The sequence below is a fragment of the Pseudopodoces humilis genome, chromosome 5, assembly GCF_049639895.1.
Source record: "Pseudopodoces humilis isolate 2021_Gansu_Grassland_sample_001 chromosome 5, ASM4963989v1, whole genome shotgun sequence".
NCBI classification, from domain to species: Eukaryota; Metazoa; Chordata; class Aves; order Passeriformes; family Paridae; genus Pseudopodoces; species Pseudopodoces humilis.
The window spans coordinates 18035246-18053172 of record NC_142204.1 but is presented as its reverse complement, the minus strand read 5'-3'; the positions used below and the strand labels follow the sequence as shown (position 1 = coordinate 18053172).

The following is a 17927-nucleotide window of genomic DNA, read 5'->3' as shown; positions in this document are numbered from 1 at the left end:
TTGTGAACTAGTTGGGGTTTTTTAAAAACTGATTTAATCTCAGCTACATGACTGTAAACTTGGAGTAAATCCACTGATTTCATCAAAGCAGTTACTCCAGATTTCATAGCTCAGCCTAGATAAGAATCCAGATGCATCCATGCATACATATCCGTTTGGGAAAGAGTTGTCTATAAGCAGCCTGTGGAAACATGGAAGAAACACTGCCGTACTCGGGGGCTGCTAATGCAACAAAAGGGATTATATCAAAAGTATACTGAGAGCAGAAAATGCACTTGGCTTCAACATTTCACCCGGGAGGCTCTTTCTGGGCTGCAAAACTCCTTCTTGATTTCCAGCACTTATTTAAGATGACTCCCTTTCCCTCCATAAAAATCAACCCTCGCTTCCAAGCTGCTCTGAAGCAAGTTTAACCCTTGTGCTCACGACCAAATGCATGCTCTGCTGCTGCCCTTCAGAGAGCAGCAAGCACAGCCCTTCAGAATCTTGCTGCCAGGTCCAAATGCTGAACACAAACATTCGGATTCTCTGTTTTATAGTTCCCCACAAGCTTCTAAGCCTCAGTACCACACATCTATTGCCTGGCACAACACACTTTACATGCTCCTAGTCTAGCTACTGCAGCTCTGCAGCCTGAGCAGAGGAGAGGCACTGAGAGGAAGAGGCAAAGCCAGCTGAAATGCAGCTTGCAGGCAGGGCTGCTGCTGCAGGGGAAAAGACAGCTCATCCCTGTTAAACTCATCGGCTCTGCTCACACTTCTCTAATGGAGAGTAATTGATTGCAAAAAGCACGCTTGGCATGCCCTGTGGGCTGCTCCTGCCTCACCACAGCAGTCAGATGTGGAAAGGAGCGCTGGCAAAAATAAGCATAGCCAGGGTGGTTCTTTCTGCCCCAAAAAGCACTCTCAGGGACGCAGCTCTGGTGCTGAGCAGGGCTGGCAGAGTAGCAAAGATGCCTTTTATGAAAAATGTCACGTTTTTCAAGGCTGGAGCTGCTTGGGCCAGAATTAAATCTGGCCTTTGAAAAAGAATGTTTCCATCTGGAAATAGAGTGTATTCGTATGTGCACGCTAGGTTGCACTTGGGTCATAAAATCGTAGAAACATTAAGGTTGGAAAAGGCCTTCAAGATCATCAAGCCCATGATCAAAAAAACCCCATTATCTGGCCAGAAACTCAAAAGCTGTGACACTTTCTGCCAACTGGATCACCTGGATTCAAACCACGGTGCCACGTCAGGCCCAGACCTGGGGGTGCACATGCAGGGTTTTGAGTCCTCAAAATTCCCCAGCCATGAAAACCCATGTGCTGATCTGGAATAACCACGCTCCACTGGCCCAGGTCTTCCAGAAATTCAGAGAAGTTTACCTTGCACTGCCAAGTTTACTGCTGGATTGAGACTTTGCCTTGCACCTGGTACAAGGAGAGCCTAAACTCAGCAAGTTACAGGCTAGATAACATAACAGAAGTGTCAGCATGGGCCTAGATCAGGTCTAGATCAAACTGCCACCACCGAGTGCTCCAGCAGGGTTTAAATCAGCACTAATTATCCCAAAAAGATGCTGGGGTGTGGCAGATAAACCTTCATGTCCCAACTCTCAGATGAGTGTCCCCTTCTAAAGGGGCAATTCTGGGCTGCTCCCCCCAACCATCCTTTCTGTTGTCCATCTCCTCTTGACTGTAAGCTTCATCTTGGCTTGGAGAAGTCTTTAGTTTCTAATCTTTTTGTCTAAAGTTTCACTACAGTCAGCACACCTGGGCAAAAAGTTTTGAGTTAATTAAAACATGGTATTTTTCACAGGAAGATGTGAGTATCAAAGTATCAAAACTTTCTCAGGCAGATGGTACTAGAAGGGGAAAACCTGTTTAAAGTCATGTTTTGGACTAAATGTCCAAAGGCAAGGAGAATGTGGGGTGTGTCTCTGTCCCACAGAGTAAGCCAGCAGCATTCACTGCTACTGAGTTTTGGAGACAATGGGAAAAACATTGTTTAAACTGCCTGTCTCTCAGTAAGGATGACATGGAATTGATATATTTTTTCTTGGTCACTAGAGATTTTGAAAGACTTCAGCAAGATCATCAAGCTGTAATATTTAACATACAAAAAAATCCCACTGGAAAAAAAAAACAATCCCTACAACCAAGAACCAGCAACATACTTATACTGAGCCTGCTGAATAAAATATCAGATTTTCACTGGAATTAAGCAGGGTTTTCCTGGAATAAAGTCTGCAGGTCATAATACAAAGACATAGCAAATTATAAACACTGGAAGAATATATCTAACTTGGAAAGGTACCTTATGAGTTAGTGCTAAGACTTTGTCACTGGCTCTAAATTAAAAGCTCTGCAGGCCTATATTAAAGATACTTAGACATGATCAGCTAAGTAATCAAAATGATTTACCTCCACTAACAGTGTGATCCTCTAGGCGGAACGTGATGCAATTAGAGAAAATGCTGGAACTTTTCCTTATTAAAGAGAAAATATGGACTAGAAATTAATGATTTCAATAACCCTTGAATAGCTATTCAACATTTGGACACATTTCCCCTTCCTTCAAAAAAGTCACATGACAAACAAACCCCCTTCATTAGAGTCTTGAGCCCAAGATTTCTACCTGAAATATTTACAGGTAATACAGAAACTTTTCAGGTTTCTAATTACTATATGAATTACGGAAATAAAACAGTTTAGAATGAGAAATCTGACATCATTCCATGGGGATTCCACTGAAATTTCCCTAGATCTTACATACTTCAGTGGAGATGAGTCTGTATGTACAGTATTGATTTAAATACTGTCATAACTTCTGGAAGTCTATAATAGGAAACCATTTCCCATTCAGTTCCATCACAACTCTCAAAAAACTCCATGTAAGAATATTATCTATTACATTTCACAAGGCATCATCTTAAGGCCAATGTATTACCTTGTAAATAAAAATTCCACTTTTAATCAACATGACCAAGTAGATTACTTCCACAAGATGACATTAATTTATTGTTTTTAAAACCAGTATCTTTACCTATCTCCATTATTTTCAAGAGCAGAATAAATGCATTTGAAGGTTTTCCTCTAGGTTAATCTATCACAACAAAACCAGAAATCTTTCCACTATGGCCATTAACGCCCACAACTCCACAAAAATTTAGCTTTTTCCTGTACATGCCCAAAACACAACACATTTCTCAAAAGCATGTTTTAAATTTAGTCAAAATAACGCAAAACAGCAGACTAGATCAAACATGCCATGAGCTCAATCTTTTTCAGCTTTGCAGAATCATTTCCGTTTTTATTTCTACAACTTTATTGCCTTTTGCCAAAATATATGGCACTGGCATCTCAGCATTTCTTGCCTGCATTAACAGAGGTTGGCTGCTTCCATTTCTCCTTGAAGTGTTTCATAGGGACAGGGCAAGCCTCCAAAGGTAGGAGCTTAAGTTTGGACATGCATTTGCAAGGTAGCTTCTCCTGGAATTTAGCCTGCCTACCAGGAGTTCTCATTTATTAATGAGAACACTCTCTCTGCCCCCTTTTGAAGGGCAGAGTGGAGTTATTATCCCTTTTTCACAGATGGGGAAGCAGAACTGGGGTCATTTGCCTTCAGCTGAAGTCCCAACCACCTTGCCTCCAGCCACGAGCCACTTTGCAGAGCGCTGCTCGAATCAACACCCTGCAGCAGGGACAGCAATCCCTCACAGGAAAGAGGGACTCAGCTGGGGCTCCAGTCTGGCCTATTGCCATCACATAATGGTCTCCCATTTCACTCCCAGTGCCCTCAGGTCTGCACCTGAATCACAGGGAATATAATCCAGTTCACTTCTTTTGAACTTTGGCTGCCCCATGGCTCCCACAAGAACTGTTGCTCTGCAACAGAGCGCGCAACAAAATCACGTCTGTTTCAAGTAAATGGAACAGGTGTAATTTGGATTCCATATACAAATCCCAAATGACTTGTGGATGTAACTTGAAAACTGGCAAAATGCTTAATTGTGTCATTGAATTGAGATCATGGAGAAGATAAACTGGCCCCATGGAGCCAATGAGACTTTCACTGCTGACTTCACTGGGTCAGTGTTTGACTCCAAATGAAAAGAGAAGCTTCTTCTGTAAATCAGATCATCCTTTACAGGATCTGATCTAATACTGAAAGAATTTGGAAAGGCAAACAGAAATTCAGCTCCTGGTGAACTTGTAGCTTCAAATGACAATAAAGAAAGGAGTGGCATAGGAAACTGTAATCCTATTGCACCACTGGTCTTTAGGAAAATAAAGATAATGTGGAGTACATAACACGCTCCCAGAAGAGAAGCACTGGTAGGTCCCATCCCCAAGTGGCTGCCTTGCAAGCTCTGAGCACTTCTGCTCAGAAATTATCAGGTTCATAAAAGTTACAGATAATTCTACCACGTACCAGGTTCCTTTCTTTCCCCCTCCAATTACATAAATTAATAATGTTTGGGATTACACTAGTTGGAAAAAATGCATTAGCACAAAGCATTAAAAATGTGCTCTATACAAAGGCAAAAATTCATATGGGTCCCTGCTTTGCTACAGCATGAGGAAAACCATTTACCACAATGCGTTAATTTCTTGAAAAATACAAGTGTGCTTTTTCCTGTATTCTGGCTTTTTTGCAGCTTTTAAGATAGATGGTGAAGCAAATGCCACCCTGTATCAGCAGTGATCTCATCTGCTAGTATTGTCAATTAGGGCTGCAACATCAACCCTTGATATAGTGAGAAGCTGGCAAAAAAACCCGACAGCAACCTGTAATTGCCTGTACTGGGAAAGAGTAACTGTGCACCCTGCAACCCACTCACTGCAATATCCACCAGGAATGAGTGGCCATAAAAATGGGGCAGGTAGCACTGGATTGCCTATTGCTTTCAGCAAATTGGAAATAACCCGTGGAGCGATGTTTTGGTTGATTTGTTGGTTCATATGAGGCTGTGGAAACAGCTTAAGTTGTCCAGCTACGACACAAGAGCTCAGCCAGGAGCCACAGCTATCAGGGTAGCAGTGAAAGACGAGGAAAACACAGAAATTGCTCTGGTAGGAGAGGTCTGATCTGATGAGGTGAGGGCAGCCCCAGCTCTGTGGGAATGTCAGGAGAGCAGGCAGCTCCTGGATAGCCCCAGAGTCTGCACTGCTGCTCCTGCTTCTGCACAGTAAAGGGCTGCACCGAGGAAGAGCTGCTGCTCCTGCGTGAGTACAAATTGCTCACGACTCAGAATAACTACCTGCACTCAGTCATCATGCATTTTCAAACAATTACACTGTCTGTGGGGTTCTGAGCAGCATCTGCATCAACATTTTGAAGAGGGAAAAATCTGTGATTTAAGTCTTTCACTGATTCAGCTTTTTAAGTGATGCCACTTTGGAAAACTGGCCTAGAGAACTGTATCCTGTTCATCACTCCCTAGGTATTTCACACCCTTTGCCCTCCTGAAAACAAGTTTTTCCATCTTACATACAAAAAACCAAAACAAACAAGTAAAATCAAAAAGTTAAAAGACAATTAGTTGTTTTCCAATGACATTTTTCAAGATAATACTATTAATAAAAATTCCTAATTTAAACAAGTTAGTGCTTGTAACCTTCAAATGAAAAATAAATACAAGAAATATTTTCTTCAAATATTTCTGTTTGGCTGACCACAATTAAAGAAAACATTCAACCATTTTGACATAGTTTGTATGTTTCTCCCCGAGGCAGGGCTGCAGACAGAAGAGAAATTGTTCCAAATACTCATCAATCCCCAAAAGGCAAGGCCCAGCCACATAATTAGACACAGCAAAAGGCTTACTTCTTTCTTCTTTCTATTTATAATATCTTTTGCATAAATCCTTGGGTCCTTACTTAATCTTTATTGAAAAGAAAATGCTTGACATTTTCCCCAGGTACCTACTGAGCAATCCTGAATTAGGACTTGAGGCTGTGACACACATACACCACTGTCCCATCCATAAATATGCAAGTGTCACATCCATAAATATCAATAAAAGGCTATTGCTTGAAACAGAGATAGGATGTGCCTTCCAGCACAAGCCCAAAAGCATAGATCACCAAGTCCTCTCCATCTCTTTGAGAACTTTTGTCTAAATAAAACTGCACAGCAACCTCAGACTTGCTAACTGAGACCAAACCCTGAAGGATAGGAAACCCCCTTTTCAAGATGTAACTTGAGAAAACTGCTACAAGCTGTTCTAAATAAAGAACACAAGCACTTCCTAAAGCCATCGTTACTAAACTGCCATCCTCCCAAGGGAAAAAGCAGAACAAAACAAAAACACATTATTTTTGTGCTGCCATAGCCATGAATGTTAGAAGTCCCCCTCACCACCCCTGAAATTTCGGATCTGGAGGATGCAAGAGATGCTCAGCTCTCTCCAGATCATTTGGCAAGAAAGTCTCCACCTTTGCCATGCACTGACAGGGTTTGCCTTCCCTTTTCATGCCAGCTACCTGCCAGTCTGGGTTAAGAGCAAAAACCAAAGCTTACAAAGCAGGACAGGAGTGATCTGAGCCACGTATGAGATCCAGGGACTCTGACACAGACTTACTCCAGAGTAACCATTTAATCCTTCTACCTCAGCCCTTCTCACTGAATTAAAAAAAAAAAAAACAAAAACAAAAACAACTATCAACCACCTACTTTGTAGGTCATATATTTGCAAAGCCCTCAGGGAGATGGAAAGCATTATACAAACTATATGCACACATGTTAACGCTGATTAATTTTCTCTGTGCAAACATACCCTTTTTTCTTCTTCAGTGCCCCTCCTCTCATTATATCAGCAGTCTCATCTGGAGGAGGACGAGGAACTGCTGACAGCTGAAGTATTTTCCGCAGTTGTTCTTTTGAGATTCAGAAATGCAACCATTCAACACAGCCCTGTGTTCAGCTGACTGTTTCCTTAATAGCTTTGCTCTTTCATGTGTTTCCTCATTTTCTGTTACATGAATTTAAAGCAATCTGATTTCCAAGTTAATTTGAAATGATCCCAGATCCATTAGTTGAGGGTATCATTTGCAAAATAACTCTGAGAGACAACTTTCACTCGCTATACTTTCAGATGTACCCTCAGAAAACAAAGACAGGGCTAGTGATGTGAATAAAGTCAGCAGAATTTGACCTAAAAAGCATGTCTGTGTACACAGGCACAGGGATACAGCCTAACTGCATAAAAGCCTTGTAACACATGCAATAGCTCCTCCACAGCCTGAGGTTTACACCAATGAGCAGCATTTTTGTGACAGTGCTTACACCAATGACAATCAGAATATTTAGAGATTTTCAAAAGACTATCTGTAAGCATTTTGTCTTAGGATGTTTGAATGCACAATTTCTGAGGAAAATAATTTAAATGTTTTGTGGAATAAAATTTCTCTTTCAGTTGTCACAAAGGAACCCAGGGTGAAGCTGAGGACTTCTGTTTTGCCATCAGCTCCACAATGGCAGTTCCCATTAGATATAACAGAGGCTGGGCCCCTGCACCCAAGGGTAGAATTGGGATCCCTAACTTGCAGCATGCACCCATGCTCATGCATGGAACAAACTGTACTGGCAAAAGTTTCCCAGAGATGTTGTGGAATCTTTGGACACATTCAAAAGCTCTTTATAGCTGGTCCCAGGCAACTGGGTCTGCTTGCCCAGGGGATTTGGACCAGACGACCTCCTAAGGTCCTCCCCAACCTCTACCAGCCTGTGTTTCTGTCAAATGGGCAATGTTCTGGTGCATCTTGGATGAATGGCCTCTGACTGCCAGCGCAGCCTCTGGTCTGGGTACCGTAGAGATGTCCCAAGTAACACCTCAAAGCTGTCCGTGCATAACTGCAATCGGAAGCACCCAGACGGCTGAAGTGACAATTGTTAGAGGCTTGGAAGCTGAGGGGAATTTCAGAGCACTGGCTGGGGGATGGAGACGTGGCTGGATTTTCCCCCTCCTGTTCAACAAGTGCAAATCTCCACTCTGAGATGTGTGTGCGATCAGCAGCTCACAGGCATATGCCCACGTGCGTATTCCACAAATGAATCCGGGAGCCTTCTGAGACAGAAAAATCTCCTGTGTATTTACTGACCACCTAATGGAGTGGGAAAGCTGAACAAGAACCCAATAAAAACATGACAGGCTAACTTTCCAGCTACAGTCTTTAAGATAAAATCATTGAGGAATTTAATTTGATAATGTTACCAAGAAAAAGAGTCTTGGAGGACAATCCTCAAGAAACAACACCTCACCTCTGTATTGAGCTGTGTCAAGCACACCAAAAAAAACCTGTGTTTAAACAGAAAAGCAAGGATTTTGAGTAGCTTTGCTCCTGCCAAGCAATCTGCTCTCAGCTGACTATAAAATCTCTCATGCTGTAACGCCAAAACTCCTGGGCAGAGAACATACTGACTCGCAGTATAATGTTTGAAGTAGTTAAAAGGGAAGAAGCAATCATGCCTGCTTTCAGAAAATGAGATGGTGGTCTCATTAGCAAAAAAAATTCAATTGCAATAGTTACCTCGGCATGTAAAGGACTCGCTCTGCCACCACAAATCCCACCCTGAAGAAGAGGTTGCTGGCTGGGATGAATGGGAAAACCAGGAACAACAAGCCAACCAAAACTTCTTTGTGTTCCAGTTTCTGCAATAATACAAAATTAAACAAGTATCAACTAAAAAAATCCAACTTAATTCACCTCTAACTTTCCCCTTTCTTTTGAGGGTCATAAAAAAGCAACTTAGATTAACATTTGGTATGTTATTTTGCATTTAAAAGAAATTTTTACAAGACCCTAATCTTTGGTCTTTATGCACTCCTGGTGCATCTAATATGCCCAGAAGGTGTGCAAACACTACCCACTCTGTCTGTTATTACCCTTGGTATCTTTTCCAAGGTCAGCTCTATCATATGCATGGCACAGCTATCAGCTAAGATAGAACTCATGCTAGTAATATGTAAGCGTAGAGTGAATGTATACATTAGCATGTCTGTGACAGTGTGACTGTATGTAAGTACACAAATGCACATCACATACACACAGGCTGCTGTGCTCAAGCCTTAATGTTTATAACAGAGAAAAAGCTGCTCGGTCACATTTTGTGTAAAGAAAACTAGCCCCAAGTGACACATTAATGCAGTCATTTTATCTCTTTCAGGGAAAATATCTACACTTGAAATGATACTTTTGCACACAAGGCCTCCACACTCATACAGAGACAGAAATTTGAGACATGGTGTATGCTAAAATTAATGTTTTTCACTTGAGCTCAGTTAATGCCCTCCACTTGTACTCACTTTAATGCTCGCTCTTTGAGGAGAAATTAAATTACCACATGCAATTCAAACCAACTGTGATCCATGGGGCCAACACAGGCATCTGGGGATGCAGTGGCCACTCATCCAGCCATGGAGAGACCCAAGTCTCCTGAGCAAGCTAAGTTTCAGGTTTAGCTCCAGCCCAAGAGGGTAAATCAGCTCTTGCTTCTCAAAGAATAACACCAGGATAGAAGTGAAGCTTTAGGCCTGTTCAATCACCCAGGCAGACATCTGTGCTCTCCTGGCTTCTGTCTGCAGACACCACAAGAAGCTTTGTCATGCTTAGAAACAGATGCAACCAGAATCACTTAATGGTTGCAGCACTTTCTAATTGTTGTGGGAAATTTCTCCATTTTGGAGAGCAAATTGACTTCTCTTTGCCGGAGGGAGCTACGTTTAGAAACGTTGAACAAGATTTCTGAGTAGAGAAATGGAGCCCAATCAATGATGCAGCTTTTGCACAGCTGCAGACTGCAACAGCAGTTACCACTGGTCTAGACAGTGGCTGAAATTCAGAAGTCCTACTACTAAAACACATTCATCCTATTCTATGGGAAAGACAACAAGTCTTTTCTACAGGTACCAGAAGCAAGGGTACGAGTCAGGAGGCTCTGATGTCGCTTCAGAGGAGCTGAACCACAGGATCACAAAGAAGTGCACGGATTTCTCCTGCCTCAAAGAGGAATCATGAGGCAGAGAGAGGAGTAGAATTCACGTCTCCAGACTTCTCTACCAATATGTGTTTTAAATAGCACCACAGTTATCTATGGTACTTCTATCATCCCCCTTTTCAGTATCTTGGATTCACAGTTACTAGTGCCTACATGCAGTCACAACAGCATCAAAAGTAAATTGTTCTCAGAGCTGAAGGAGGCATCAGTCCATAAAGATGATGAGCAAAGGTGCCTGGTAATTACAACAGAAAACTGAATAGGAAAAAGAAAAAAAAGACTAAAAATTTCTTCTCAACTCTGAATTAAAATTACCAGTTCTAGCTCAGTTTCAACTTCCCTCCCCACCCAGATCTGGACATATACTCCATTTTTCTCCTGCCATTTGACTCTCCCTTCCCACTTTGTCTGACCTAATTATGGTGCCCATCTTCTGCCAGCACTCTGTCCCAGGGGTATGACACTGAAGACCCAGAGGCACAGCAAGGTAAGTTTGGCCTAAGAGAGTGTACTGCTGGCAGATACAACATTCTCAGTCCCCAAGATACACAGCTGCTTTCAACCAAGCCAGCCATCAAATATTTCTCCAGCTGTTGATCTCTAAATCAATATTTGGGAAAACAACTTCTAGTTAAACATCTCTAGGAAGGACACAGCGTTATTCAAGGCTGCAGCATTGCAGATAAGCAAAGGAAACAATGCTAGAGAAAGACAAATAAAACTTGTACTTCAAATGGGAAAGAGGAAAATGTGGGAATTAGCTCAGCTGAAGGATCAAGTGGATCTGCATACCCTTTTTCTCCCCAGAACAAATCACAACTCCATGCTAATGCCATTGAGGGCTGCCAGCTCAGTCCCTTGGGCAGGGCTCAGAGAGAGAAGCCCAGCACACACAGATGAGCCTCACGGAGCAGCAGAACCCTCCATGGTGCTCCTTATTTCTGAAATAAAAAATACCTGGCAGTGCCCTTCTTAAAGCATTCCACTAAGGCAGAGGCTTTTGGGAAGAGCTGGTCCTCGAAGGCCAGGCTTCAGCTGGATTTGTGCTATGTGTGGTCCTGCCCATGAGCCAGTCGTAGGGCTGCAGGAACAGAGGGCAGCAGGAACTCCCACTCAACACAAACCATAAAAAATTCCCTCCATATGATTTTCTAAATAAAACAAACGAACCTATACATGACCTGTTACATTTTCCAGGCAAAGAAATAAAATAAATATTAGGACCATTTATTTGGTTTAGCTACTTTGGTCTTACAATCCCACTTGAGATGGTTCAGCTAAAGGTGTCAGAATCAGCATCTTTCAGATGCCCAGAGCAGTAGTAAAAGCTTTTAAAGAGTAATAGGCAATTTTGTTTGTCTTCTTTCTCCTTAAAATAAAATAGCTAGGACTAGAAATTATAGATCACTGCATTCTTTTCACAGAGAGACAATTCCTTTCCCCTTAAAGACAGTGCTTTCTTTTGGAAATACAAAGCTTTTCTTTTTGTGACTGTAGTCTCTGGTGGGGGGGAATCAACAAACGTGTTTGAATTAACTTTAGAATGATTTCTCTTGCCAAGGACAAGCTGATTCAAAACATTTGTTATAGTAAATAGCGCGGTGGGAGGGAGGAGTTTTGAAATTCACATCTAACTCATTACAATTAGGCCTTCATTATATTGTAACAAAAAAAAACACCAATAAAAACAATAAACCAAAAACTGATTTTAAAAAAAAAAACTTTCTGACTTTTCACAGACTTTTCAAAGAACTACAGAAAACTATTTCTCCCAAGAGCAATGCAAAAAAGTGTCTCTCTCTCTCAAACAGAGTATCAAAGAATCACTCCAAGGTCAAACATGATCAATACAGCAATGACTCTCAAAAACTGCTTCCTTAGAAATTTGGGGGGAAAGGAAGAAACTCTAGAATTTGCAACTGAAGAACTCTTTCCATTTTACATATAAGACATATTCCTGAGCCATAACTATTTCCTGACTGCCACTAAAGCACAAGTCTTCTACAAGGCAGAGCCCTCTAAGTGTGAGTGCAGGAGGGGCACAGATTATTTCAACATAAATGTCATAACTATGGACTTGCATAAACCCACTGCAAATTTCTTATTTTTCCCCTCAAGGAAGCACGGTCTGAGGTGCCAGATCCATGAAGTCTGCACTGTGCTGACAGGACTGATGTTCACATCGCCTGGCACCTCCAAGGGCCGAGGCACTGGAAAGCAGAGCTGTGAGGACAGCATTTCTCTCGGCTGCACTAAGCTGTACCTCAGGGAAGACAGCAACTGCGCAAACAAATCCAAGCAAATTCCATTGTGTTCTACCTCTGAATGTTTCCAAAGGTGTTTGCATGTGCCTGCCTGTTTGATGGGAAGGCAATCAAATGGGTTTAATTCCTTCCTCTGACAGTTTTTTTTGAGAATGAGGCAAGTGTCACCTCTCCACCATTTAGATCCAACAGCTCCGTGGAGTAAAGACCTCCTTCCTACCAAAGGCATTGATCCTTCTGGCAGTGAGCTCTGGATGGCCCATTGCAGACAGTGAGATGTTATGCTTGGAACACCTGACTGCATGTGCAGAAAAGCTGCATTCAGGAAAGCTGGTAGAGCAGGGCTGTATAAAAGCAGTGATTGCTATTACACATTTTCAAACGCTTGCAGCCCTAGGATGTAAGTGCATTATCCATCAAAAGACACACAGACTCAAAGGAGCTGCATGACTACTCTCTCTGCAGACCACAGACAGAGGATGGCACTTCTTCAGTTTATTCCTAACATCCATTTGTACAAACCCTTAGTGCAGACTGCACACAGACCTAGTTCATCTACTACCACTGCACCACTCTCTCGAGAAGCCACAAGTGGCTCAGCAATGTGACTCCTCACCAGCCTGCATCAAATCCCTGGCAGCATCTCACCTGGCAAGAGGTCAGCATCTGCAAACACCCACTCTTGCACTTTCCACATATACAGCATTAAAGATAAAAGAGATGGTGTAGAAGCATGTCAAATTCACTCTCCACTCATGCATAAGGTGATAAAAAGAAAGCATTAAGTTAATCAGTAATTAACCTTAGGGACTGATTCCTTCAAAGGGAAAAAAAAAAATCTCTGTGGTTGAAAAGCTCACAGAAGCACTGGGTGTTTCCAAGTCCCACCTTTCTGGTGCTCACACGGATGGGCCATGGCAGAGCTGTACCATGCTCCGTGCACCATCAGCATGGTCTCCTTTAGGTCACCAGCAGAAACCTGGATGGGATACACACATCTTTATCTACTGTGACCAAACAGGAGGCCACTGTGGAGCTGTGGTTATTTCACTCTGCTGCCTGTGCCACTGCTTCCAAGTGAATGGCGCCAAAAGCTGGATGTCAACAGATGGTCTGAAAAACTCAAGCATTTGGTAAGCAAAAGGTAACTTAGCAGCTTCAAAACTGGCTCAGACACCTGTCTTACTCAGCTTGCTCCTAGAAAAAGAACCACAATTTCTGTAATCACTACACTTTATTAGGAGTTTAATTTTTTCATCTCATTTTAGAAAAAAAAAATTAAATCAGCATCTTCAGTAGCACCAGCTACTTGAATGCCAGGCTTAGTAACTCGCTCATTTCCTAAAATAACTAATTTTTTCTTGGTGATCATCTAGTTTTGATAGAAATAGCCATGGATTTCTAATGCTATTTTTATAATCGCTGCTGACTGCTTAGTAACTACCTGACACGCTGATACTATTGCAAGTATTTGGCAACAACAGAAACTGTTTTCCAGTTCACCAGTGGCAGCACCTATTCAGGAACTGGTACACAGGCAAACCAGTCAGAATCTGACCCCAAAACCCTTGAAAGGAGCACTGGCTTCCTCACCCAGGATTATCTGGAGAGAAATCCTTGGTGCACCTCTCAGACCACCCTAACAAGATCATTCATTCTCTGTTTCCAGGGGGAATGAAGTCCTGATCAGTACCAGGTAAAACAATACATTTTTCAGGAATGCTGAAAATGCCTAAACTCTTTACTTACACAAGAACTGTGGGTACTCAACACCTCTGGAAATCTGGCTTTCTGTTATGGAATTAAAGCAGAGAGCAGTCTTTTCCCATTCCCATAACAGGGCACAGGTATATATTCCATAATATTTCACATTTTATATTCGTATCTTAAGAGTAAAATTTTGATATTTACTATTTTCTTTTTCCCTGTAGAAATCTGCTACCCATCCATTCAGTTGTGTGTTTATGGTCTTTCTCACCCAGGTTTCTGAAATTCCCTTAAGATATAAGCTCATTTTCCCAATCCTTAATCTCTGTAACCTCTAATTCCACTTGACAAGCCAATTTGAGCAGAATGAAGAAGCACACAAATCTTTGAAAGAGAAGTGGAACATTCCAAAAGGAAACAGGAAAATCAACAAATTGCTCCAGGAATTAGAACAATCATTTTGACCTTGTGGTTGCTTTTCCCTCTTCCCTTTCATTCTGTGACTGCAGGCTGCTTGACTAGGTGGGGAAAACAAAACAAAACAGGTAAAATTCAATGCACAAATTTACATAAAAGCACGATCCCTGGAAAAACAACTCGGTTTATGGTGAATTTGCTCTTAAGAGGGTAACATGGAACAAGAGGAGCCGAGCAAAAAACAAAACCCTCAATAGCTTGGCACCCCAATGTTTAACTAAGGCCAAGTAGCCACCATGAGCAATTATTACCTCTCTCAGCTGTAAATTTCTCGCTCCTCATTTCACCTACACTCTCCTGCTCACCCCTACTACTGTGCCATTCCAAACCCTTTCAGCTCTGAGTAGGTCTTGAAATACTAACTCAAATCAGAAGAAGAAAATGGCAGAATAAAAGGAGTAATTCAGCATTAATATGCTGAAAATGGCAGAACTACCTGCCCCCATGATAATTACCTACACCACCCTGAAGGCAGTAAGAGCCCATTTGGTGAGATGCTGAATATCTTCATAGTGAGCCAAATCAGAACTACTTCAAGCTGTGGTTGTATTTACCCAGAGTACCACGCTCCAAACCTGTTATTTTCAAACATCTACCGAGCAAAAGAAAATCTGATGCAAAAGGTATTTTGACAGTTCTTGTGTTTGCTTTTTTAATCCAAAACAGCAGTCACATACAGACCAAGGCAGCTTTTCCCTTTAGCTTGAGTCTGTCAGCTGGCACAGCGAGCTCCCTGGGAAAGCTTCCCTGCTCCTTCCAGCCCCACCAGGGACCCACACACAGCTGATGTGGCTGCAGCACACAACAGGGCAGAAACACAGCCAGCAAGCTCAGGGTGCCTGAAAGGGGCTCCCCCCTTCCTCCAGATTTCACTAAACAGAGTCTTTCTGGCTTATTACTCTCTCCCTGCAGCAAATATTAACAACAGAAGCAGCACAGAAAAAAGCTTGCTGCTAAGGATTAAGAACATCAGTCCTGACCTTCTCTCTATGTGGAAGGAATTCAAGTGGCCCTCAGGAAAATGAAAGCAGGATTTATTTTAAATAGACCTTTTATGGAAATGACTGTGGTTTCCAGCTCGTCAGATAGACTCCATCAATAAATAGCCTTATTCACCTTGCTGTGCCTTTGAAGCAGGTATTGTTCTGGAAGTGTTGTGGCATATAAATTTTGCTAGGCGTACTTTCTAACTATGCTGGTACTACTGTAGAATATTATAAAAGGCAATTGTTCCCCAGAAAGGTCCATAAGCTGTGATTTATTAATGAAATGCCAAACCTGGGAAATGAGGCAAAGGTCTCATGAGTGCAGGGTAAAGTAAATAGCATGACAGAATACACACAGCGAGTGCTAGCAGGAACAACAGAAACATGCACACAAAAAGAAGATGCAAATGCATTCCTCTCCTGGATGGTACTGAACGTTGCCAGCTAAGAAATTCAGTCTGAAAGTCACTGAAGAATATGCTCAGATGATATCCACACATATAATCCACCAGATAAATTGCAATATGATGCCAATTACAGCACGAAATAAAGTCATCACAATATGGTATAAAATGCCTTGTCTTGGCTAAGAAGCACCATGCAGGGAAATTCAAAGAGGCAGCATCACCTTTAAAATTAGAACTGAAATAAAAAACAACCAACTGTAGCACATGAAAGATCAGGATAATACATATGTCAGTCACATGCAATGAATATAACCTGAAAACCATCACAATTTCCTGGACCATATGTAGCCACATCACATAGAACAGCCAAGCAGGTTCTTTAAAATAGTTATAGAGCACACTAGATGTATTTTTTAAATCAATGTGAAATGTTAGTAGCATTCCCTCCTCGGACATGAGCAAACTGCTGTACATCCTTATGTGTTCAGGCTGAACATGCAGAAGGTGCTGAAAACCACCAGAAGGTACCTTTATAGTGCCGGTCACGAGTACAAATGGGTGAGGGCCATCAGTGTGAGGTGCAATACCCTCCCCCAGATTGGCCAAGTGCAAAAGCTACTCCTTCGAGTTAGTTTTCCAGATCACCCCTCTGAATTAGCCCATCACATACATGAGTTCCCCACTATCAGCCCTCCATTTATCAGGTACCACAGAGAAAGTGGAATCCTATCCATCATGAGCTCTGTACACTTACATTCACAGCTAAAACTACAAGCTGCTAATTAGGCAGCGACCTAAAAATGCCATGTGGAGTGACATCAAACATCTGAAGGGTCTTCCTTTCATGCTCACTGAATTATTATGACATGTCAAAGAAATAACTGTTGTCCTGATGATAATGCCAAGAATTGTCCTCCCTCCAGTTCACCAGGTGCTCCCCGTATCTTCCAGCAAAGAAAGGCAGTGCCATGTGCTCTTGGGTATCCCAGTGGCCATCTGAAGCACCAGATCATTTTTCTGACCTTGTGACTGGCATGCTTGATATCCACTGAGAGAATGCCTCATCCATTTTCTGGTACCTTTGTAATCCATCCGGAAGTCACACCACATCCATTCCTCAAAGCCAAGGCTATCTTTGACAACGAACAATAAATAAATGTCATCCTCTTTTCCCAGCTATTAAAATTTCTCTGGGATGCAGGCATTTTCAATAGCACCCCCAGCCTTTATCACATCCCCAGCACACTGCTTGAAGCCTGTGTGAGGAAGTTCACTGCAAAGAGTTGAGCGGAAGTGAAGGTGCACAAGCAGGATGAGAAGGGAGGCTTCTCTCTCCAAACAAACTGGAGAGCTGCCTTCTCTGTTTCTGCACTTTTCAGCATTAAATCCCCATCTAGCAACAGGCATGTTCCAAGGAAAGCACCCATGGGTAGAAATCTTCCACTGCTTCTTCTCTTTCTGAGGTATAACAATGTTCACAAAATGAAACAAGAAAGCTTCATGCCTTAGATGTCCTTTATCAGCACCACACATACATGCCCAACAGAGTTATTACCCTAATCACAAATGTTTAAAATTCAACAACAAAGGCGGAAATCCAATCCATGCATTCTCTAATTGCAGTCCACAGAAAATATTCTGTGAGTCTCCTGTGAGTTTGTGTTGTGGATGCACACACATCACCTCTTGCCACTGAAAATCGGTTCAGTGTGCACTGGACCAATGCCTTCACTTCTGCCAGAACAATTTCTAGCATTTCCATTCTCCATGCTGCAGAAAAGAAAGCAATGGTGCCACTGAGAACAAGGTTTTCTCTCTTACCCCTGCACACCTACACTTTAAAGAGAGAGGCACACAGACTGCATGCCTGTTCACTTGACAATCATTCCTTAAGAAATTGCAAGCTATCACTTCCAGGTTAGACCTTGCAATGAAAAAGGAGAGAAAAATGGCTGCTAAGACTGCTCTGTTTGCTTCAAAAAGAGAGCAGAACACCTTACACTTTACGAAATGTGAGAAATCAACTGATGTATCTCACGCTGTCTCTAAGCTGTAAAACACTGAGTAATAGCTTGTCTGGGGCTTGAATGAAGGGTGGTCCT

The 17927-nt window shown here is 42.2% G+C and overlaps 1 protein-coding gene across 2 annotated transcripts in view; it reads right to left on the bottom strand.

Annotated features, from left to right (window-relative positions):
• The window catches only part of TMTC1 (transmembrane O-mannosyltransferase targeting cadherins 1), a 133381-nt gene that overhangs the window by 51562 nt on the left and 63892 nt on the right, over positions 1-17927 (bottom strand). For both annotated transcript variants that reach the window (XM_014256835.2, XM_088055044.1), the window contains one exon: positions 8517-8638. In XM_014256835.2, the coding sequence (XP_014112310.2) occupies positions 8517-8638 (122 nt within the window). The remainder of the gene's footprint in view (positions 1-8516; positions 8639-17927) is intronic.